The sequence below is a fragment of the Notolepis coatsorum genome (genome assembly GCF_963971535.1).
Source record: "Notolepis coatsorum genome assembly, chromosome: 2".
Taxonomy (NCBI): domain Eukaryota; kingdom Metazoa; phylum Chordata; class Actinopteri; order Aulopiformes; family Paralepididae; genus Notolepis; species Notolepis coatsorum.
In genome coordinates this window covers 192,494,283-192,511,356 of record NC_140166.1, presented here as the reverse complement: position 1 = coordinate 192,511,356, position 17,074 = coordinate 192,494,283, and the positions used below count along the sequence as shown (strand labels likewise).

Here is a 17,074-nt window from a genome sequence, read left to right as displayed (position 1 = left end):
AGAAAACCGTGTTGTAAGCTATGAGTGTGCACTAGCAAAGGCACAAAGTCCGAGCACACGTTTCCAGCACAATCTCTCTTGATTCCACCATCACATGTACTGGATCAGTTGAAACAAGATCGACACACACATCCGGTCATTCTGGAACAAAAAGGTGACTCCAAGAAGGTCTCTATTTCCAGCCTGAGGACATGGTTGTCTTCTGTTCCCCCTTTTGTAGCCATGAGCACACTCACAATCACACCCATGTGTAACCGATGCCAGTGGACCAGTGAGGAGCTAATATCGCCCAAGGCATTGCTGTTGTTAAATGGAGAGCTAGAGAGATAAAGTCTATGAGAACCATAATCTCCCTCCTATCTCAGCTGTTAGATGGCAGAGATAAACCTGCTCCACCTCAGGATTACAGACACTGGTACCCATGAGAGAGGCATCAGGTAGTGGTGTGTGTGTGTGTGTGTGTGTGTGTGTGTGTGTGTGTGTGTGTGTGTGTGTGTGTGTGTGTGTGTGTGTGTGTGTGTGTGTGTGTGTGTGTGTGTGTGTGTGTGTGTGTGTGTGTGTGTGTGAATGTGTGTGTGCAAACTCCCATGTGTAGGATGTGTGTGTATGGAGATATGGGAAATAGTGGTCTAAGCCTGGCATCAGTTGAGAAAGACCCCCAGTCACACAGACAGATGCTATTACAAGGACATTCCCCAATGTACAGACCTTGTAATACACAGCGGTTTACAGCCCATCCTTGTAAAGCTATTCCACTTGTTAATGGAACTCTCTCAGCCTCTGCAATACTGTGTCTGTCACTGTTATTTTCATTTACTGTCTCACTGCTAGAAATAGGATAGAACACATATTTAGAAATTGGACATGGAAAAATACTGGTTTCTTTCTGGCTGTCTGGCTCTCAATGAATAATCCGGACCAGATTAATATTTATTTACCCAATTTAAAGCACAAGGACCTTTACTTGGTGTGTATAAGATATGTTACAGTAACTGGAAGGGACGTTATAGTCCAGGCACAGGTTGGAAGGGTACAGGTACAACCATTAGACCTAATTCACAACATACACACATAAATAGAAAATTGAAGGTGAAGTGTCCATGCGTGGAGGTGTCAGTGTGACGGGTAATTCCAGAAAACAAACGATAAATATCGATTTTGCCTCAGAAATTCCTTTTTCAAAGCATAGAAGGGTTTGAGAAAAGCCTGTCACTTTATCACCAGCTTTATCTAGCAAGGTTTTCTATCCATGGGTGTTAGTGGTAGGGATGGGTACCTTTCACATTTGAACCGATACCGGTACCTGTGAATCGATACCGGTACCCAACGGTACCTTTTTTCGGTACTTTAGTCTCAAGACATTTAATTTACCTACCTCAGTCGTAAAAAAAAATCCAAACTTCAAATAACTACAATTTCGACAGTTTTCGGCTTGTCATTGCTCCGACTGCTTTGTTGTTGAATCAAGTCAAATCCTAGGTAAGCATATATTGTGCGTGTGAACGTTGACATGAAAAGAAAAAAAGTAAATTTTTTTTTTTTTTTTTTTTTTTGGTTTCTCACTTGATTCGATACTCGGTAGTACCGACGTGTTTCGGTTCGGTACCTCAAAAGTACCGAATTCGGTACCCATCCCTAGTTAGTGGGGTCTCTCTCTCTCTCTCTCTCTCTCTCTCTCTCTCTCTCTCTCTCCCTCTCTCCATCCTATTCCACTCATTATGTATCTGGAAGGCTTCTCCCTGGGGGCCAGATGCTCCATCGCCCAGGGAGGTGTCCTCTCCCCTCAGCAGGAGTCTTAACCTGAGGGGAAGTCTGCTCTCTCTGGCCCACCACGATAAATGTGTCTCCAACCAGCTACCTACACTGCTAGAGGACATCATTATCTCCACTCACAGCCGCAGAAATCAATAGCTGGTTGGTTGGTGGGAAATATTTTAAGCTCAAATAGATGGCAGGCAACAGACGAAGAAGAGGATGGTGGGGAGAAAGAGTGGTGGTGGTGGTGGGGGGTGGAGGGGTTGGGGGTGGTAGTTAGATTCTCTACCAATCCAGTCCTGTTTAAGGTTCTTTATTAGAAATAAAGTATTCAGGGACGGCTAGGTGGTGCAGTGGGCAAGGCTCTCACCACCAATGCAGGAGATGCTGGGTTCGAGCCCAGCTCTCCGCATTGCATTCAGCTTTGCTGGTCGTTCATACTAATACATTTGGCAGTATTAGGGGGTGGGAAGCTGATGGGTGGGGATCGGACGTTGTGGACAGCGACTCCTACAGGTCGGTTGGTGCGCCTGCGCAGTAGAATCAGGAAGCGACGGGGGCGGCGTCCCTCCAAAGCGCAGACCCCCGACGCTGAAAGATCGCGCTGTGCAGGTGAAAAGATGCGACGGCTGCTACCTCGAGTACCGGAGGGGACTCGTGCAATGTATGGCTTCGTCCACATTACAGCCGGCTTGTGGGAGGCATGGCCAAACAGTGTCCGAGACAGGGGAGGGTAGAATTGGACGATACGAAATTGGGATTTGAGAAAAATAGAAAATGGGAGAAAAAGTAGATAAAAAAAAAGAAATAAAGTATTCAGACAGTGACAATGACAAGGACATGGCAGACAATATAGATTGAGTAATTATACATGGAATAGAAAGAAAAGCCTTCCGCTCAATCACTACCACAATGACGTCTGAATGACAATTGCTCCACCAACTGAGCTGCTTAACATCTCAAGCTTCTACTGAACTGAATTCAGCAACAAGTTGAATGTGGTTTTCTTTTAGCATGGATCCGGAAAATAGCCTTATCGCAGTCAGTGTATGCTAATTACAACAAAGGGGAAAAAATACCCGAATCCAAGTCTTTCAGTTGTGTATTAGAGGCATTTCATTTAAATTAATTGGATGATCAGCTTAGCCTAGCTCTGTCAAAAGTGAAGAATTACAACTTCCAACAGCTCCAAAACTGACACACTGATGAAATCGATATGGATCTTCTCGTCTGACTCTGGGGACAATGGCAAATAAGTGTATTTCCCAAAATGTTAGTGTTGCTTTGATGGTCCAATTGATTGATTGATTGAAAAGTTTATTAACAGATTGCAGAATGGGTACAGTACAGTACAGCTCAGTACATACAATTGTTAAGGGGATGCAGATCAGAGAAAGACTTTCGTCTTGTTTACATCAGGGTCCCCCATTTTCAATTCATCATAACATATATGACATACATGACATACAGATAGACAGTACTGCTACATCTATACATTTATGACATATCAGATTTGCAAATACAGTACTGTTTGTGATACAAAAGTGTCCAGAAAAAGAGTGTTTATACATTTGGCATAGAAACTGTACATTGGAGGAGGTTGGGTGGGTGGGGTGGGGTTGGGTGGGTGGGTGAGGGCTGTACATTGGAGGTGGGGGGGGGGGGGGGGGGGGGTTGGGTAGGGGACACACACACATTTTACACTGTACATTTCAGTGGTAATCTTTTATTGTTCCCAAATACTGACGATCTGTTCTCTTTGCAGCATTTGCAGAGTTTTCCTTTACTTGCGTCATTGACCTGACAAGTGCCTTGGAATACGATGGCATTACTTCTGGGTTTATGGAATTCTACCAAAAAACGGTCAGTTTCACACGTCATATCCAGAATATATTAACTACATTTGTGTCTGGGATACAAGGCAAGGAAGGGACTACAACAAAGGCTAACACTGGAAATCTGTCAATGGAAATAAAAACATTGGAGAGTACAAGTGCAGCTTAAAGGTACTATCCAGGATTTATTTTACCATGTAAACCGTGGGCTATATTAGGTTCTTGAAGAGATGTAGAGATGGACAATCAGCTCTTTAGAACCTTCGTAGTCTTGTCATAACTCAAAGTAGAGCACCTCTTTTTACAAATATCACCAATGTAAATGATCTTCCTTATTCTCAAACTATCATCCCATATCGATCCCCCAATGTTATACAATTTCTTTTTGAGAAATTGGAAATCAGAATACTGAATCATCTAGATGCCAAACAATATTTTGTATGAATATCAATACGTTTTTAGAAAGAATAATTTAATGTACATGTCTTTTGCACAGCTTAGAGAAAAGATTACATCTGCTCAGAAAAATGAATACACTTTAGGGCATTTTCTTAGACTTATCAAAAGCTTTTGATGCAGTGAATTGTGAGGTTTTGCTATAAAAAACGTAATGTTATGGTTTTAAAAACCGTTACCTGTCACAGCGGACTGTACTAAAATGTGGTGTTCCACAAGGGTCTGTTTTGGGACCACTACTGTTCTTAATATATATTAATGATTTACCAAAAGTATCAAGTATTCTGCCGCCTATATTATTTGCTGATGACACTACAGTATAATTTTTTTTCTTGCTGACACTGTAACTTTCACTCACTTATAGACAAAGCAAATTATGGGCTCATTCACTTTGCCCATTGGTTTCAGTTAAACTAATTATAAATCAGTGTTTAAAAAAAAAATCAAACATATTAATTATTAATTATGGTGCAGAGCCAAAAATATATTTTGGCGACAATGAAATTCCCCAAGTTTCATCAACAAAATGTTTAGGTGTAAATATTGATAAGAAACTTTGCTTTAAGAATTATTATGAATCTGTCTGTAAGAATGTCTCAAAATCTTAGAAAATAATAGAAAAAAGGTTCAATCTAAGTGAATAAATATCAAACAGGAGTGTTTATGTACAAAGTAATCTGTCTCCCATCATTACTACACATTTTCTTTCAAAGTTACTTTGAGCTTTTTAATTTTCATTCATATTCCACAAGAATGAGGAATAATTCATTCAATGCATTCAATTCACATCCCTTTCTGTATATCCTCTGTTGCCAAATTCTCATTTGTATATCAATGTGTTCTGCTGTGGAACAGTATACAAAATCTAATTGAAACATGCTCAACATTATCAGTATTCTATGTGTGCAAACATACACACTAGGGCTGACCCCTATTAGTCGAATAGTCGACTAATCGATCGAAAGGAGCCATAGTCGACTGCCAACCTCTTATATTAGTCGAATGCAAAAAAAAATCAAAAATTATTATATATATATTTTTTTTTATCATTCTTTCCAAAAGAAAAGAGGCCTAGAAGCGTGGCTAACGCTAATGGCACGCATACCAGAGGCTAACTGCCTAAGAAAACAGGCACAGAGGCACTGAAAGATTCAGATTCAGATTAAGATTCCTTTATTAAGCCATTTGTGTAAAACACATTGGTAACCTGTCCAATTCTGCGACTAGGGTGAAAGGTGTGCCACTTGTTGTTCACGCGCTTAATAGGGATTGTTTAAAAAAATAAAAACATGGATTATTGTAATGTGAGTCCAAGATGTGATACTGAGCAACTTTTTTGGCATATACATAAAATCTAGCCAACGCTATCCACAAACTTTTTGACCAGAACTGCGACAAGGGTGACTCGAGGGTTAAGCATTAGACAATGTGTGAAAAGACAAAAACAGTAGACCAAGGACTGTGAGATCTGAGCCACACCGCTACAGGCCATAGCCAGGCAATAACTATTCATAGCAGAGACAACTCCCCGTAGACACAGCCCATTGATGTCAACCACATACTGAGTGCAGATCCTGGGTCTTTCTGTCGCTGCAGGGTGTATATGTTACGTGTCATGTCTGTCTTCCAGGGAGAGCCGTATCTGGGCACACCCTATGCCATTATGATGTGTTACTGGGATGGAATAGTGCACTTTGCTCTATACCTGATGATGATCAGCCGGATAACAGACAGGTGTGTTTTCTCTGTCACATCACTAACACTATGAATTGTGATATCTTATCTACCATAATATAATATACAAAAGGTACAAAGATTTTTTCTTTACAGTTTATTCTTGGGTGCTAGGTACAATCTTTTTTTAGTTTTTCTTTTGTTACATACAGAAGGGTTACTTTATATATGATGCCAAAAGCCCAGAAAGGTTCTGGCAATGGTAATGGTTCTGTATAGTATGGATTACAACCAAAACACTACCTTTTGGCACAGTGTAGAACCTTTTTATTTTAAAGTGTATGAAACAGTGAACATAGTGCTCATGCCAGCTGGCATACACAAAGATGGTTGATAATATCACAAAGGAAAAGGCTGAGGTTTAAAGGTAGAATCTGTAATGTCGTTAAACAGCTACCTCTATGCAAAAGATGACAACATGGTGCTGCACTTTGTTTACAGTTTTTGTAAAGAAACATGTGTGAATTGGATTTCAGTGGGTATAGGGGAGCAAAAGAGGTCTGGAAAAATTCACAGTATTATAAGTTACTAAACTGCAACCCACACTCACAAGCAAGCACACAAACAAGAAAGTAAACAAAGAGCAATACCAAGCGGTGCTCTTTTGCCTATAGTGGTTGTTATTTGATTTGATGGCATTACAGATTATACCTTTAACATTCACAAATCGATTCAACATTTATTACCATATCAATCATGGTATTGTCTCACTGCATACTTGCATTCAAAACACCTCATGACCTGAATAAAAACACAACCAAAAAAATATAGAATTTATTTAAGAAAAGGGCTGTCTAAAGTGAGGCAGTCATAAAAAGCAGTGGGTTTGGGGTGCCAGGGTGGCGCACCACGTAGCTGCACTGTAGTGCAACGCGGACATCCCGGGTTCGACCCCCGGACCCGGAGACCCTTGCCGCATGCCCTCCCCCAAGTCCCCTCCCAACCTTCCTCTCTGTCGGGCCTGTCCGAAATAAAGCAGTAAAATGCCAAAAAAAAAAAAGTCTTTAAAAAAAAGCACTGGGTTTTAAGAATTTAAAAAAATTCTATGATGGAAATAAGCAATTTTTTGTAATAGCCTTCAGCCTTGTTTACCAACCTTGCATGAACACAACGTCCTTGAACACCACACTTCTGTTGTGCCGTATGTGTACAGTATATGTATACCTGTTATTCCTTTTATTACCAGCAATTACAATTGTGTCCTTGTGATTTATCGTGAAACCACCCACACACATGTTTTGTTGTTCTCTCTTCTCAGGAGGTCCTATCGTACCCTTGGCTTGTTCTGGGCTGGATCTCTGTGCGCCACCATGAGTGTGTTTATTGTGGGGATCGTCGCAGGTGAGACGCATCTTCCACCCCCCCCCTCTGCCACTCCCACAATTACGAGCCATAATAATTTAAATTTTATTTCACACCTTTATTTACACTCGAAAAGGCAACTAGTTTACATACCGAGACAAGCAATCATACATACAGCATGGAAATCACAGCATATAAAATCACTGCAACAGAACAAACAAGAGGGTAGACAAAAGGATAAGAAATCACTTAACACCTATGACTTGATCAACAATGATTAGTGATCAAGGTCTTGAATTCCACAATAGAAGGGGAGAATCTCACTGTTTAGGGATTGTGAACATCTGTGCTGCCTTAAGGTGTCAGTGTCACAGTTCAGCCTGCCAGCCTGCCTTTACTATCCACAGAACAAATAAAAGAGCGAGAGCAGACTTAAAGCGTCTCAAATTAGCTGCATACAGGAGTGTCAGGAGATCAACCTCTCCTACAGGCCATGTGTTGTTCTCCCTGCTTTTTATTGTTAGGTCACGACTCACGTGTATGTCTTTTATCAAAGTGCCCCACCAAAGTTTTATTCTGTAGTGTGTGTGTGTGTGTTTCCATTTGTGTGTATGTGTGTGTGTGCGTGTGGAAGTAATGCCTCAAAGTTATGTTAATGCAGACTCTTTTCAGGTCAATTCATCATGTAAACCTGACTGAGGTGTGTCAATATTTAACACTGTTTAAAATAGCTAGGCTGCTCCACTTCACAACACTATTGGTTGTTGGTGCAACTCTCTCTCTCTGCCGGTGTCTCTCTGTCTTCCTTGAAGGTAAATATGGGTCAGACATCCGTCCGGCCTTTTGGCTCAACTTCCCCTTCCTGTTGGTGCCCATATGGGGGGCCATCACCCTGTTCACCAGGCCCAAGGACAGGCCTCTCACTGGTGGATACAACGTGAGTGTGGAGAATACAGTGTTAGGAGGTAGTTAAGCTTCATAATGATTTTAAATACTACCATAAAGCTGCACTGGTTAGTTTTGAGAAGAACAGAATTACCCCTACAATAACTAGTTACACGTGCAAGTAAAAGGGGACATAATAGTGTATCTTTTCTACAATCTCATATGAGTCTCACAAGTGGAACATATTTAGAAACTAGTGTTTATTTTCCAGCACCTCTCCCCTCCCTTGTGTTGAACACAGTGTTTTTGTTGGGTGTAGTACACGCCGAATTTCCTTCCCTGCCCGGCTACCCAACACTCAAGACTACTACTACTACTACTACTACTCAACACTTCCCTACTTTCTCTCCGTCTCCTGCCCCTCTCACCCCCCCACCCTCCCCTCGGTTTCCCTTACTTCCCTGATTGTTCCCCTACTGGCTTTTGTATTTGTTGCTTGTTACTCGTGGTTTTATGTCTTGTGTATTCATACTGTTGCTTGTTTCCCTGTGGTTCTATGTTTCTCTGTTCTTTGTTTAGCTTATTGTCAGTGTCTTTGGGTTATTGAAAAGCGATATATAAATCAAATGAATTATTATTATTATTAAGAGTAAAACATGTTTACAGACCGAGCAGTACATTAGGTAGGCAGTGATTCTGGCTCCAAAAAAACACAGTTCATTGATTAATTAAAGCTAATTTATTGTGTGTGTGTCCCAATAATTCTGAACAGCTTGTTTAATCTGAAGACATTACATTAACATTTAGTCATTTAGCCGACACTTTTATCCAAGGCGACTTACAGGTTCTGTACGACAAGTCAGCAGGAAGGTTACAACTCTTTCAGCTGAGTAACAATGTTAATCAAAGATTTAAAACCCTGGCCAAACTGCAAGGAGTAGCCTTCCTATGTAATCCCCCCCCCCCCCCCAGCTCATAAATAACATGTCAGACTGCCACATCCATATAATAATAAACTGGACTTTTTGAAGAAGTCTATATTCATCATGCAGTGACACACACATGCGATAGGCGGCACACACAGGAACACACATGCAATTTTTGGGTCGCCGATGAAATTGAGTCTCTGCGCTTGACCTATCCCGTCGTCCTTCCCCCCAAGGGCAGCCGGGAGCAGATAGAGGCTGCGGTGTGGGGGCGTGCCCCAGGGGCCAATCCAAGTGCTCCTGTCCGTCTTCGTCAGGGAACGCGAGAGCGTTAGCGATCTGTTGTGCATGTTTTTCTATTTGGTTTATCTTATCGGGAGGGGAAACCCTTGCGAGCACGGGGAGAACATGCAAACTCCACACAGAAAGGCCTGGGAGATACCCCACCATACAAAGACTATAAATAACATGTCAGACTGCCACATCCATACAAAGACTATAAATAACATGTCAGACTGCCACATCCATACAACGACTATAAATAATATGTCAGACTGCCACATCCATACAACGACTATAAATAACATGTCAGACTGCCACATCCATACAAAGACTATAATTAAAATAACATGTCAGACTGCCACATCCATACAAAGACTATAGATAACATGTACATTGTTTCCTTCCCTCGTCTCCTCCCCATTCTACCTGATATATAATTATATTATTCTATTTCAATGACTGTGCTCTTTTAGTCCTCTGCCCCGGCCACGTAATCAAACACACTCACATTTGTATGCTACTCCTGTGTTAGTTCAGTTGTTGCTCCTTGTTAGACAGAATCAGACTCAGATTTAATCATTTTCCTCAGCGTAGTTTGGACATAGCTGAACTACTTTTTCAAAGTGTTTGTTCCAGTAACCTATATTCTTTTTCATAGTATTTAAGATGGCATTTAATGAATTTCATTAGGAAGTACTTAACGGTTTGGTAAGCTACAGCTCTAGAGTCCCCCCCCCCCCCCCCTTCCCCCGACACTGGGAACACTTGGGAATGACCATGCCCTGCCATTGACCACACAGGTCAAATGACAGTACAGGCGCAGCTCGATAAATTAAAATATCGTGGAAAAGTTATTTTATTTCAGTCATTCAATTCAAAAAGCGAAACTCTTATAGATTATAGATTCATTACACACAAAGTGACAATTTTTCAAGCCTTTATTTGTTTTAATTTAGATAATTGTGTCTTACAGCTCATGAAAGCCCAAACTTCTGTATCACCAATAGAAAATTAAAAATAGATGTATTTTTCTTTTGTATATAGAAATGTCGGCCTTCTGAAAAGTATGTTCATGTATGTTCACTCAGTACTTGGTTGGAGCTCCTTTTGCACAAATTACTGCATCAATACAGCTAAATATATAGACTTTTCCACGATATTCTAATTTATTGAGCTGCACCTTGTGGTGGAAGTTTATAATATAATGTGAGCAAATAACAATTTTCTGAGTCCAAAGTTGAATAAAAATGAGATAGATTTATTCCCTCATATGGCCATACAAGGAAATGCTCAGTTCATAATCAGAGACAGTGTAACACAAATGTCTGACCGAGAAGTGAGAACGAAGTCTCGTTGAACATACAGTTAATACATGAATATGACGTAGGAGGCTGGAAAATAACAAGGATGGTGGTTAGAATGATCAATACTACGACTATGTTATGGCTGTCTTAACACATTCCCTGCCACGCAATTTGAGCATCTTATACCATTCTCTGCCAGCACTGTAAGTCTATGGAGATGTTCACCTTCTTTGCAGGGCTATAACTTTTTAAATTGTATTGCTAAATTGACATTACTATGGCCCATTCAACATCGATTATCTATCGTTCAGGATGTAGGAACGTTTTACTTTTTCATGCATACATTCATACGAAAATACCGTCTAGAATATAAATATGTTTTTATCGTTTTCTGCAGTAATTCCTAGAACGTGAGATATAGGCATAAACACATTTATATAGATTATCAAATGCCGTTTGTTGCCGATCCACGCTATATTAAAAATGTCAACTGTACATGATCCTAAACGTTATGACTGATCATGCGCGGATGAACGGAGGGGGTCGTTTATAATTCCGTGATTGTCGTTAAATGCTTTATGTAGTATGGGTGATATATTGATCAGAGCAGTTTGCATGGATAATAATAAACAGGCTGAAAGTAACGTCAGTGTCCTCTTACCGTTCGACGATGAGACTGGAGGAAAAAGATCCCACTTATTTGACGGCGATCGCCTAAATCCATTTCCGGTTTGTATAATCATAATACACGGCCAAATCGTATCGATTATTGCGTTATGGCAGCGATCGCTACACACGGACGTGTGTCTACAGTCCCGCAACAATATGCGAGTGGCCGGACGCATTTCGGAGACGCACCGAGATTGACTCGGCCATTTCCGGTTTGGCAACTCGCCGATCATCCACCAGGGGGCAGTATTGAAGCGTTGCAGAGTTGTGCCGGCTCATATTGCATCAGACCAGGCTCCGTGAGGGAAATATGAATAACATGGCGAAAAAATTAAATATGATCTCAATAACGTCGTACGCCGTGGATTGGCAGAATTAGCATGAATTTGAAACACGTTGTACAACGTTTTTGGCGCAGGATGTGTTAAAAGGAAAACAGAGCAGTTCCCACAAGCTATGTGGCTTATGGGCTATATGGCAGAACATAGTTTAATACACACTTGCAAGACGTAACATTATACATCAGATATGATGATGAAAGTAAATAAAAATGGTTCCCAGCTACGGGAGTAATAGGGAGATTATCGTGTGTGTCTCACACACACATTACATAGCTGGCCACAATGAACCAGTCAAGCTGTAAAATGATAAAACGATATCTCAACACGGATCCATAATGACATGATAATATATTCCACCTGTTACAAAGAATGAAATCAGGAATGTCCAGTCGTTGCTTTTCTTTTGAATCAAATCTTAAGGTCCTTTATTTTCTATTAGTTACAATTTCTAATTCAGTTCAGTTCGTTTTCTTCTAATTCAGTTCAGTTCAGTTCAAAGTCCCTTTACATTCTTTCAGTTCAGTTCAGCTCAAAGTCTTTTTACATTTCTTTCAGTTCAGTTCAGTTCAGCTCAAAGTCTTTTTACATTTCTGTGTGCACCACATATATATCAGCTGGTTCCAATATAGCAATCAAAGCAATTCAGCACAGCAAACGATAGGTTATGACTATAACCAAGTTCTGTTAGTTAGGGGCGATGCTTGGCATCACACTGCACTATCTCGCGTACGTGCACGCGTACTGAATAAACCACAAATGTACCTCTAATACCAGTATTAGTCTGACCACACCCCTCATCAGCTTACCTTCATAAGCAGGTGTGTGGTCACCTGCTCTCCTCCTTCCCAAGCTTTCACCACAAGGTGAGGACAAGGGCTGCAGCGGCCGTCTGATGCCAAGCATCGCCCCTAACTAACAGAACTTGGTTATAGTCATAACCTATCGTTCTGTATCGTTAGTGGCTTAGCTTGGCATCACACTGCACAAGGGAGGCCAAGCGGAGCCACTGGCTGACAAATACACCCCGCTGACAGCCCCCCCACAACCATCAGAACAGGGAGGGCCGAGCCCCCCCGACCCCCCCTAATGGCGGGTAGCCCCCCTATTAGGGACGTCACGGGAGGGCGACGGACCCGACCGTGCGAAGAGGCACTCAAGCAACTCAACGCACAGGGTGAGCAGACCGTGGCTTGACCCCACGACTACACACACGCACAACCCGCATGCCACCCGGGAACGAACGGAGGAACAACCTCGTTACTGCCCCCAGAATCACGGGGTCAAGGGCAAACCCAACCCCGTGGCAAGGCCGTAGCAGCGGAGCACGAAGGAAGACCCAGACCCACCAAAAGGACTGGACTCCCTAGAATGGGGGCCCGGAGAAGTCCATGATGCCAGCATCAAGACCCCACCAGGTGGGCACGTAGTGCCCCGCCCCCCACATCGACAGCGTATTCGGACAAAGGCCCCTCAGTTACTGCACCTGGTATTCCCAGGCGGAATCCCATCCAAGTACTAACCAGGCCAGAACCTGCTTAGCTTCCGAGATCGGACGAGATCGGGCGTGTTCAGGTCGGTATGGCCGTAAGCCGAGCGGGCCCCGTCCCCCCAATAGTACACCGCCTGGCACACTGACCCTGCAGAACAGGCAGTCAGCATGGCCGTAAGCACACAAAAAAGGTTAACCAACGGAAGCAGGCAGCGCACCGGGGAAAAACCAGGCAACAGGCTGTTAACCCTAGCCTGGAGACTGCGGACGAGACAGGCGCCAGAGGGGACAGCTGAACACAGCCGCCCCGGCGGAAGGAGCGTAAGCTGGCGGTGTTGCATGACCAAGCCTCCATTTAACAACCCCCACCCAGAGGGGTCGAGGCAGAGAAGGCTGACACGATTGGCAGACGTCATGAACGTGCAGGGGCACCCTCAAACGGTGAACCCGGGAGTTGACACTGCTCCAACACACCAGGGAATCAACCACCTCGGTGTTACCCAATGCGGTGGTTGTTCCTATAACCCCTCAAGAAAAAACTCCAAAACACACCTGCGGGTATACACCGGCTATACCGCAGTACAAGTGTTTCAGTTTCCAAAAAGGGTTAACCCAGGCCTACGGGTCGCAAACATCACTTCGGACCGGGCCTGGCGGTACGGGAAGCACAGGGTCACCAGAGGAGGTCAAAAAACCACCCCCACAGGCCCCTCTTCGCCATGCGTGAGAGAGGAGCGAAAAATAATGGAGAACCAGCCCCTAAGCACACCGTACCTGGCATTCCCCGGCGGTCTCCCAACCAAGTACTAACCAGGACCAACCTGTGTAGCGGCCGAGATCCGACGAGATCGAGCGCGTACAGAATGGCATGGCTGTAAGCCATGACGACAGTGCTGAGTAAAAACATACCCAACCAGGGTCTCCATAGCGCTTAACCCTGTGACACCCAGACCGACCTGGCATTTTTCCCCCTGAAAAAAGCCCAAGTCCCTCAGGGTACCAGAACAGCAGATCCGCATCCCCGGCGGACAACGGGTTCAACTGATCTGGACCAGCGTGACCAGAACCAGTCCCGTGCCCTAACCACGCCGACATGCCTACTCCAGGAGAAGGGCAGATATGCGTGTTGATCTTAACATGAAAAGAAGGCGCCACCCAGACGTTCGGACGAACCGCGCCTGGTGGCCCACCCCAAGGGCGTGAGACCCCACTACATATGTTCAGATCCATCCCGTCATCATCCCCCAGACATGAACGAGAATCCGTCGACAACCCACCCAGGTCATGGGATGTGGTCGTCGGAAGAGGAAAAACCCCCATCTCAGTTGCTTTATAAAAACGCTGTTTCAACCACAAGCAACCAAGGCGTGCCAGTCAATCGCCTGTTTACAGCGAGCTAGCACTATACGTGCGTCGGGACACACCCCCATCAATGAACAGGCTATTTAGACCTGTCATTGAATCCCCAAGGCGCCCAGGGGAACGACAAGAGGGGTGTGACACTCCCTAACTCCAACACTTCTGGAATAGAAAGAAGGAAGCATCAACAGTATGTATCCCAGTCTACACAGCCGGGGTAAAAAATGTTCACATTTTTACATCCCACCACCCTCCCATAGGAAAGAGACGGGGATCCCCAGAGAGACTTCCCACGCGAGCTGTACAGATTGAAAAGAATATATTGCACCTTGAGCCATGTAAAAAACTGGTTTTAGGGCCTCCGGGGAAGAGGCACTGAACCCATACACACTCAATAAACGAATTGAATCGAATATACATACAATAGAAAAGGACCCTTCTAGAGGGTCCACTCACTTTGACAATCTGAGGAGGAAGGCTCTGTACTCTGATGGAGGCTTCCTCACATGGAAGAAGGAGTCCGAACTCACAGAAGGCCTGAATAGGCGCTTGGTGAGGAGGAGCCCTGACCACCCCCCCTGAAAACAGATCCATCACATGGACCTGAACAGCACACGGAAGTCCTACCAACAGAGACGCGCACGGTGACGTACTCTATGGCGGGGGAATTCCTGTGGTCAACCCCGTTCCTACCCGGAACGCAGATCAGCGAAGTGCAGTCACAAGACACCGTAGAACACAGCCGTCCTGTGTTGTTCGATCCGGGCAGCGTCGCCGCTCCAACCAGTCGCTACAGTCCTCTTTGTTGACGCAATCCCCGTCCAGGCTCAGGGCAGGGTCGACGAAACATCCCCTGTCAAGGATGACGTCGCGGTCAAGAGTGTAAAACATGTTAAAATCAAAGCACGTTCAACAGAATAGCATCAAGCTAACGGCGATCAGAAGCGAGCTCCCGGCGGCGCGCGAGAAGCTAAGCTACCCCGCGCCAGCCATGGCCATAGCAGCAAGCTAACGTTACCTAGCGACCACGACATGCTAGCCCCGCAGCTAACAGCTGACCGGCTAATAGTAGGCCTTAAGCAGGCCATGCAGCGATCCAGCAGGCTAACGCAGCAGTTAACAGCTGACTGGCTAACCGTAAGCTATGAACATGTAAACAATGACATAACACTCACCCAGACAGGCCGCCGTTCTGAACCTCTCCTCACTTTTTAAGAGAAAAGAGAAAACAAGACGTCAACACCGCTTCACAACGGTGACTTTACCACATCCAGCGGAATCAGCACAGTACCAACTGGCCTGTATAGCTGACTTTGAACATGAATCTGCCGCTATCGCACATTACATGCACATATCCCCTCGTGAAGGAATACTCTCATTTGGATATGAAAGATGGGGCCTTAACACGGTGACAGAGAGAATCCACTCGTCCAGAACACACAGGGATCACCAGTGTCAATGGTCGCGGCCCACTAGTTAAAACTATAATGGTCTCCAGACCAAGGCCTTCTGTCGCCTAGGCGGCTAAACAAAGGACCCTAGCCTGGGGCCGGTTTCCATAAACTTTGTCAAGTAGCCCCCATAGCACTAACAGACAAGTGGAGCCCGCCAGCAAACACTACTCACCCAACCTGGAACGCACCGCTCCTCACAACAGCGGCATGTCCGACAGTTCAGCTGTGGCCTGACAGGTTTCACCCCAACAAACACAGCAAGGAACTGCAGTTGAGAAGCATGCAGCGGCGTGCTCCCAATACGAAAACCGGTGGAGGGTTTTTAGAATGATCATCATCTTCTAGACACTCCAGTACGAAGACAATATCGCCGTATTTTCTCGAAAATAGTGAGAGAGAAAATAAAGATATGATGTCAACGTATCCTTGTTTCCCAAGCTGTTCCTAATCCAATTTCTTCCATCATGGTGTCAAGTGTGGGGATCTACCGAGGCACTTCTTCCTTGTGGTGAAAGCGAGAAGGAGGAGAGCAGGTGACCACACACCTGCTTATGAAGGTAAGCTGATGAGGGGTGTGGTCAGACTAATACTGGTATTAGAGGTACATTTGTGGTTTATTCAGTACGCGTGCACGTACGCGAGATAGTGCAGTGTGATGCCAAGCTAAGCCACTAACGATACAGAACTATCATTACACATGGGCAAAACAGAGTCCATTCTCTTCGGTTCAAATAACAAACTCAGCAAGACCGACGGCTTCTCGGTTACAGTGGGTGACAATATTATCACAAGGAAAGATGAAATTACCTACCTGGGTTCCATCCTAGAGGCTAATCTTTCCTGTGACAAAATGGCATCCAATGTAATAAAAAAAAGTCAACCAACGAACGCGATTCTTGTACCGGATCTCCTCTCTGGTAAACAAGAATACCCTGAAGACTCTAGCAGGAGCACTCATTCAAGGGTACTACGACTATGCTTGCACCTCATGGTACCAAAGCACCTCAAAGGCACTAAAAAACAAATTACAAACATCTCAAAACAAGCTAGTCAGACTACTACTTGACCTGACTCCTAGAACCCACCTCACCCCTGCCCACTTTGACAACCTAGGATGGCTTAGAGTAGACGACAGAGTACAGCAACTTGCAATGGGCCTGGTCTACAAGATACACTACGCGACCAAGGTACCCATGTACATGTCAAAATACTTCCCAAAGGTCAGTGAATACCACGATCACAACACCAGAGGGAGCTCCACAAATCATGTAAAACCCAGATTC

At 44.2% G+C, this 17,074-nt stretch overlaps 1 protein-coding gene across 1 annotated transcript in view; it reads left to right on the top strand.

The window, feature by feature from the left end:
• The window catches only part of tm6sf2b (transmembrane 6 superfamily member 2b), a gene marked incomplete at both ends in the record, with an annotated part of 29,008 nt that overhangs the window by 4,338 nt on the left and 7,596 nt on the right, over nucleotides 1–17,074 (top strand). The window contains 4 exons of the mRNA XM_084308009.1: nucleotides 3,521–3,618; nucleotides 5,677–5,780; nucleotides 7,039–7,121; nucleotides 7,895–8,019. Coding sequence (XP_084164135.1) covers nucleotides 3,521–3,618; nucleotides 5,677–5,780; nucleotides 7,039–7,121; nucleotides 7,895–8,019 — 410 coding nt within the window. The remainder of the gene's footprint in view (nucleotides 1–3,520; nucleotides 3,619–5,676; nucleotides 5,781–7,038; nucleotides 7,122–7,894; nucleotides 8,020–17,074) is intronic.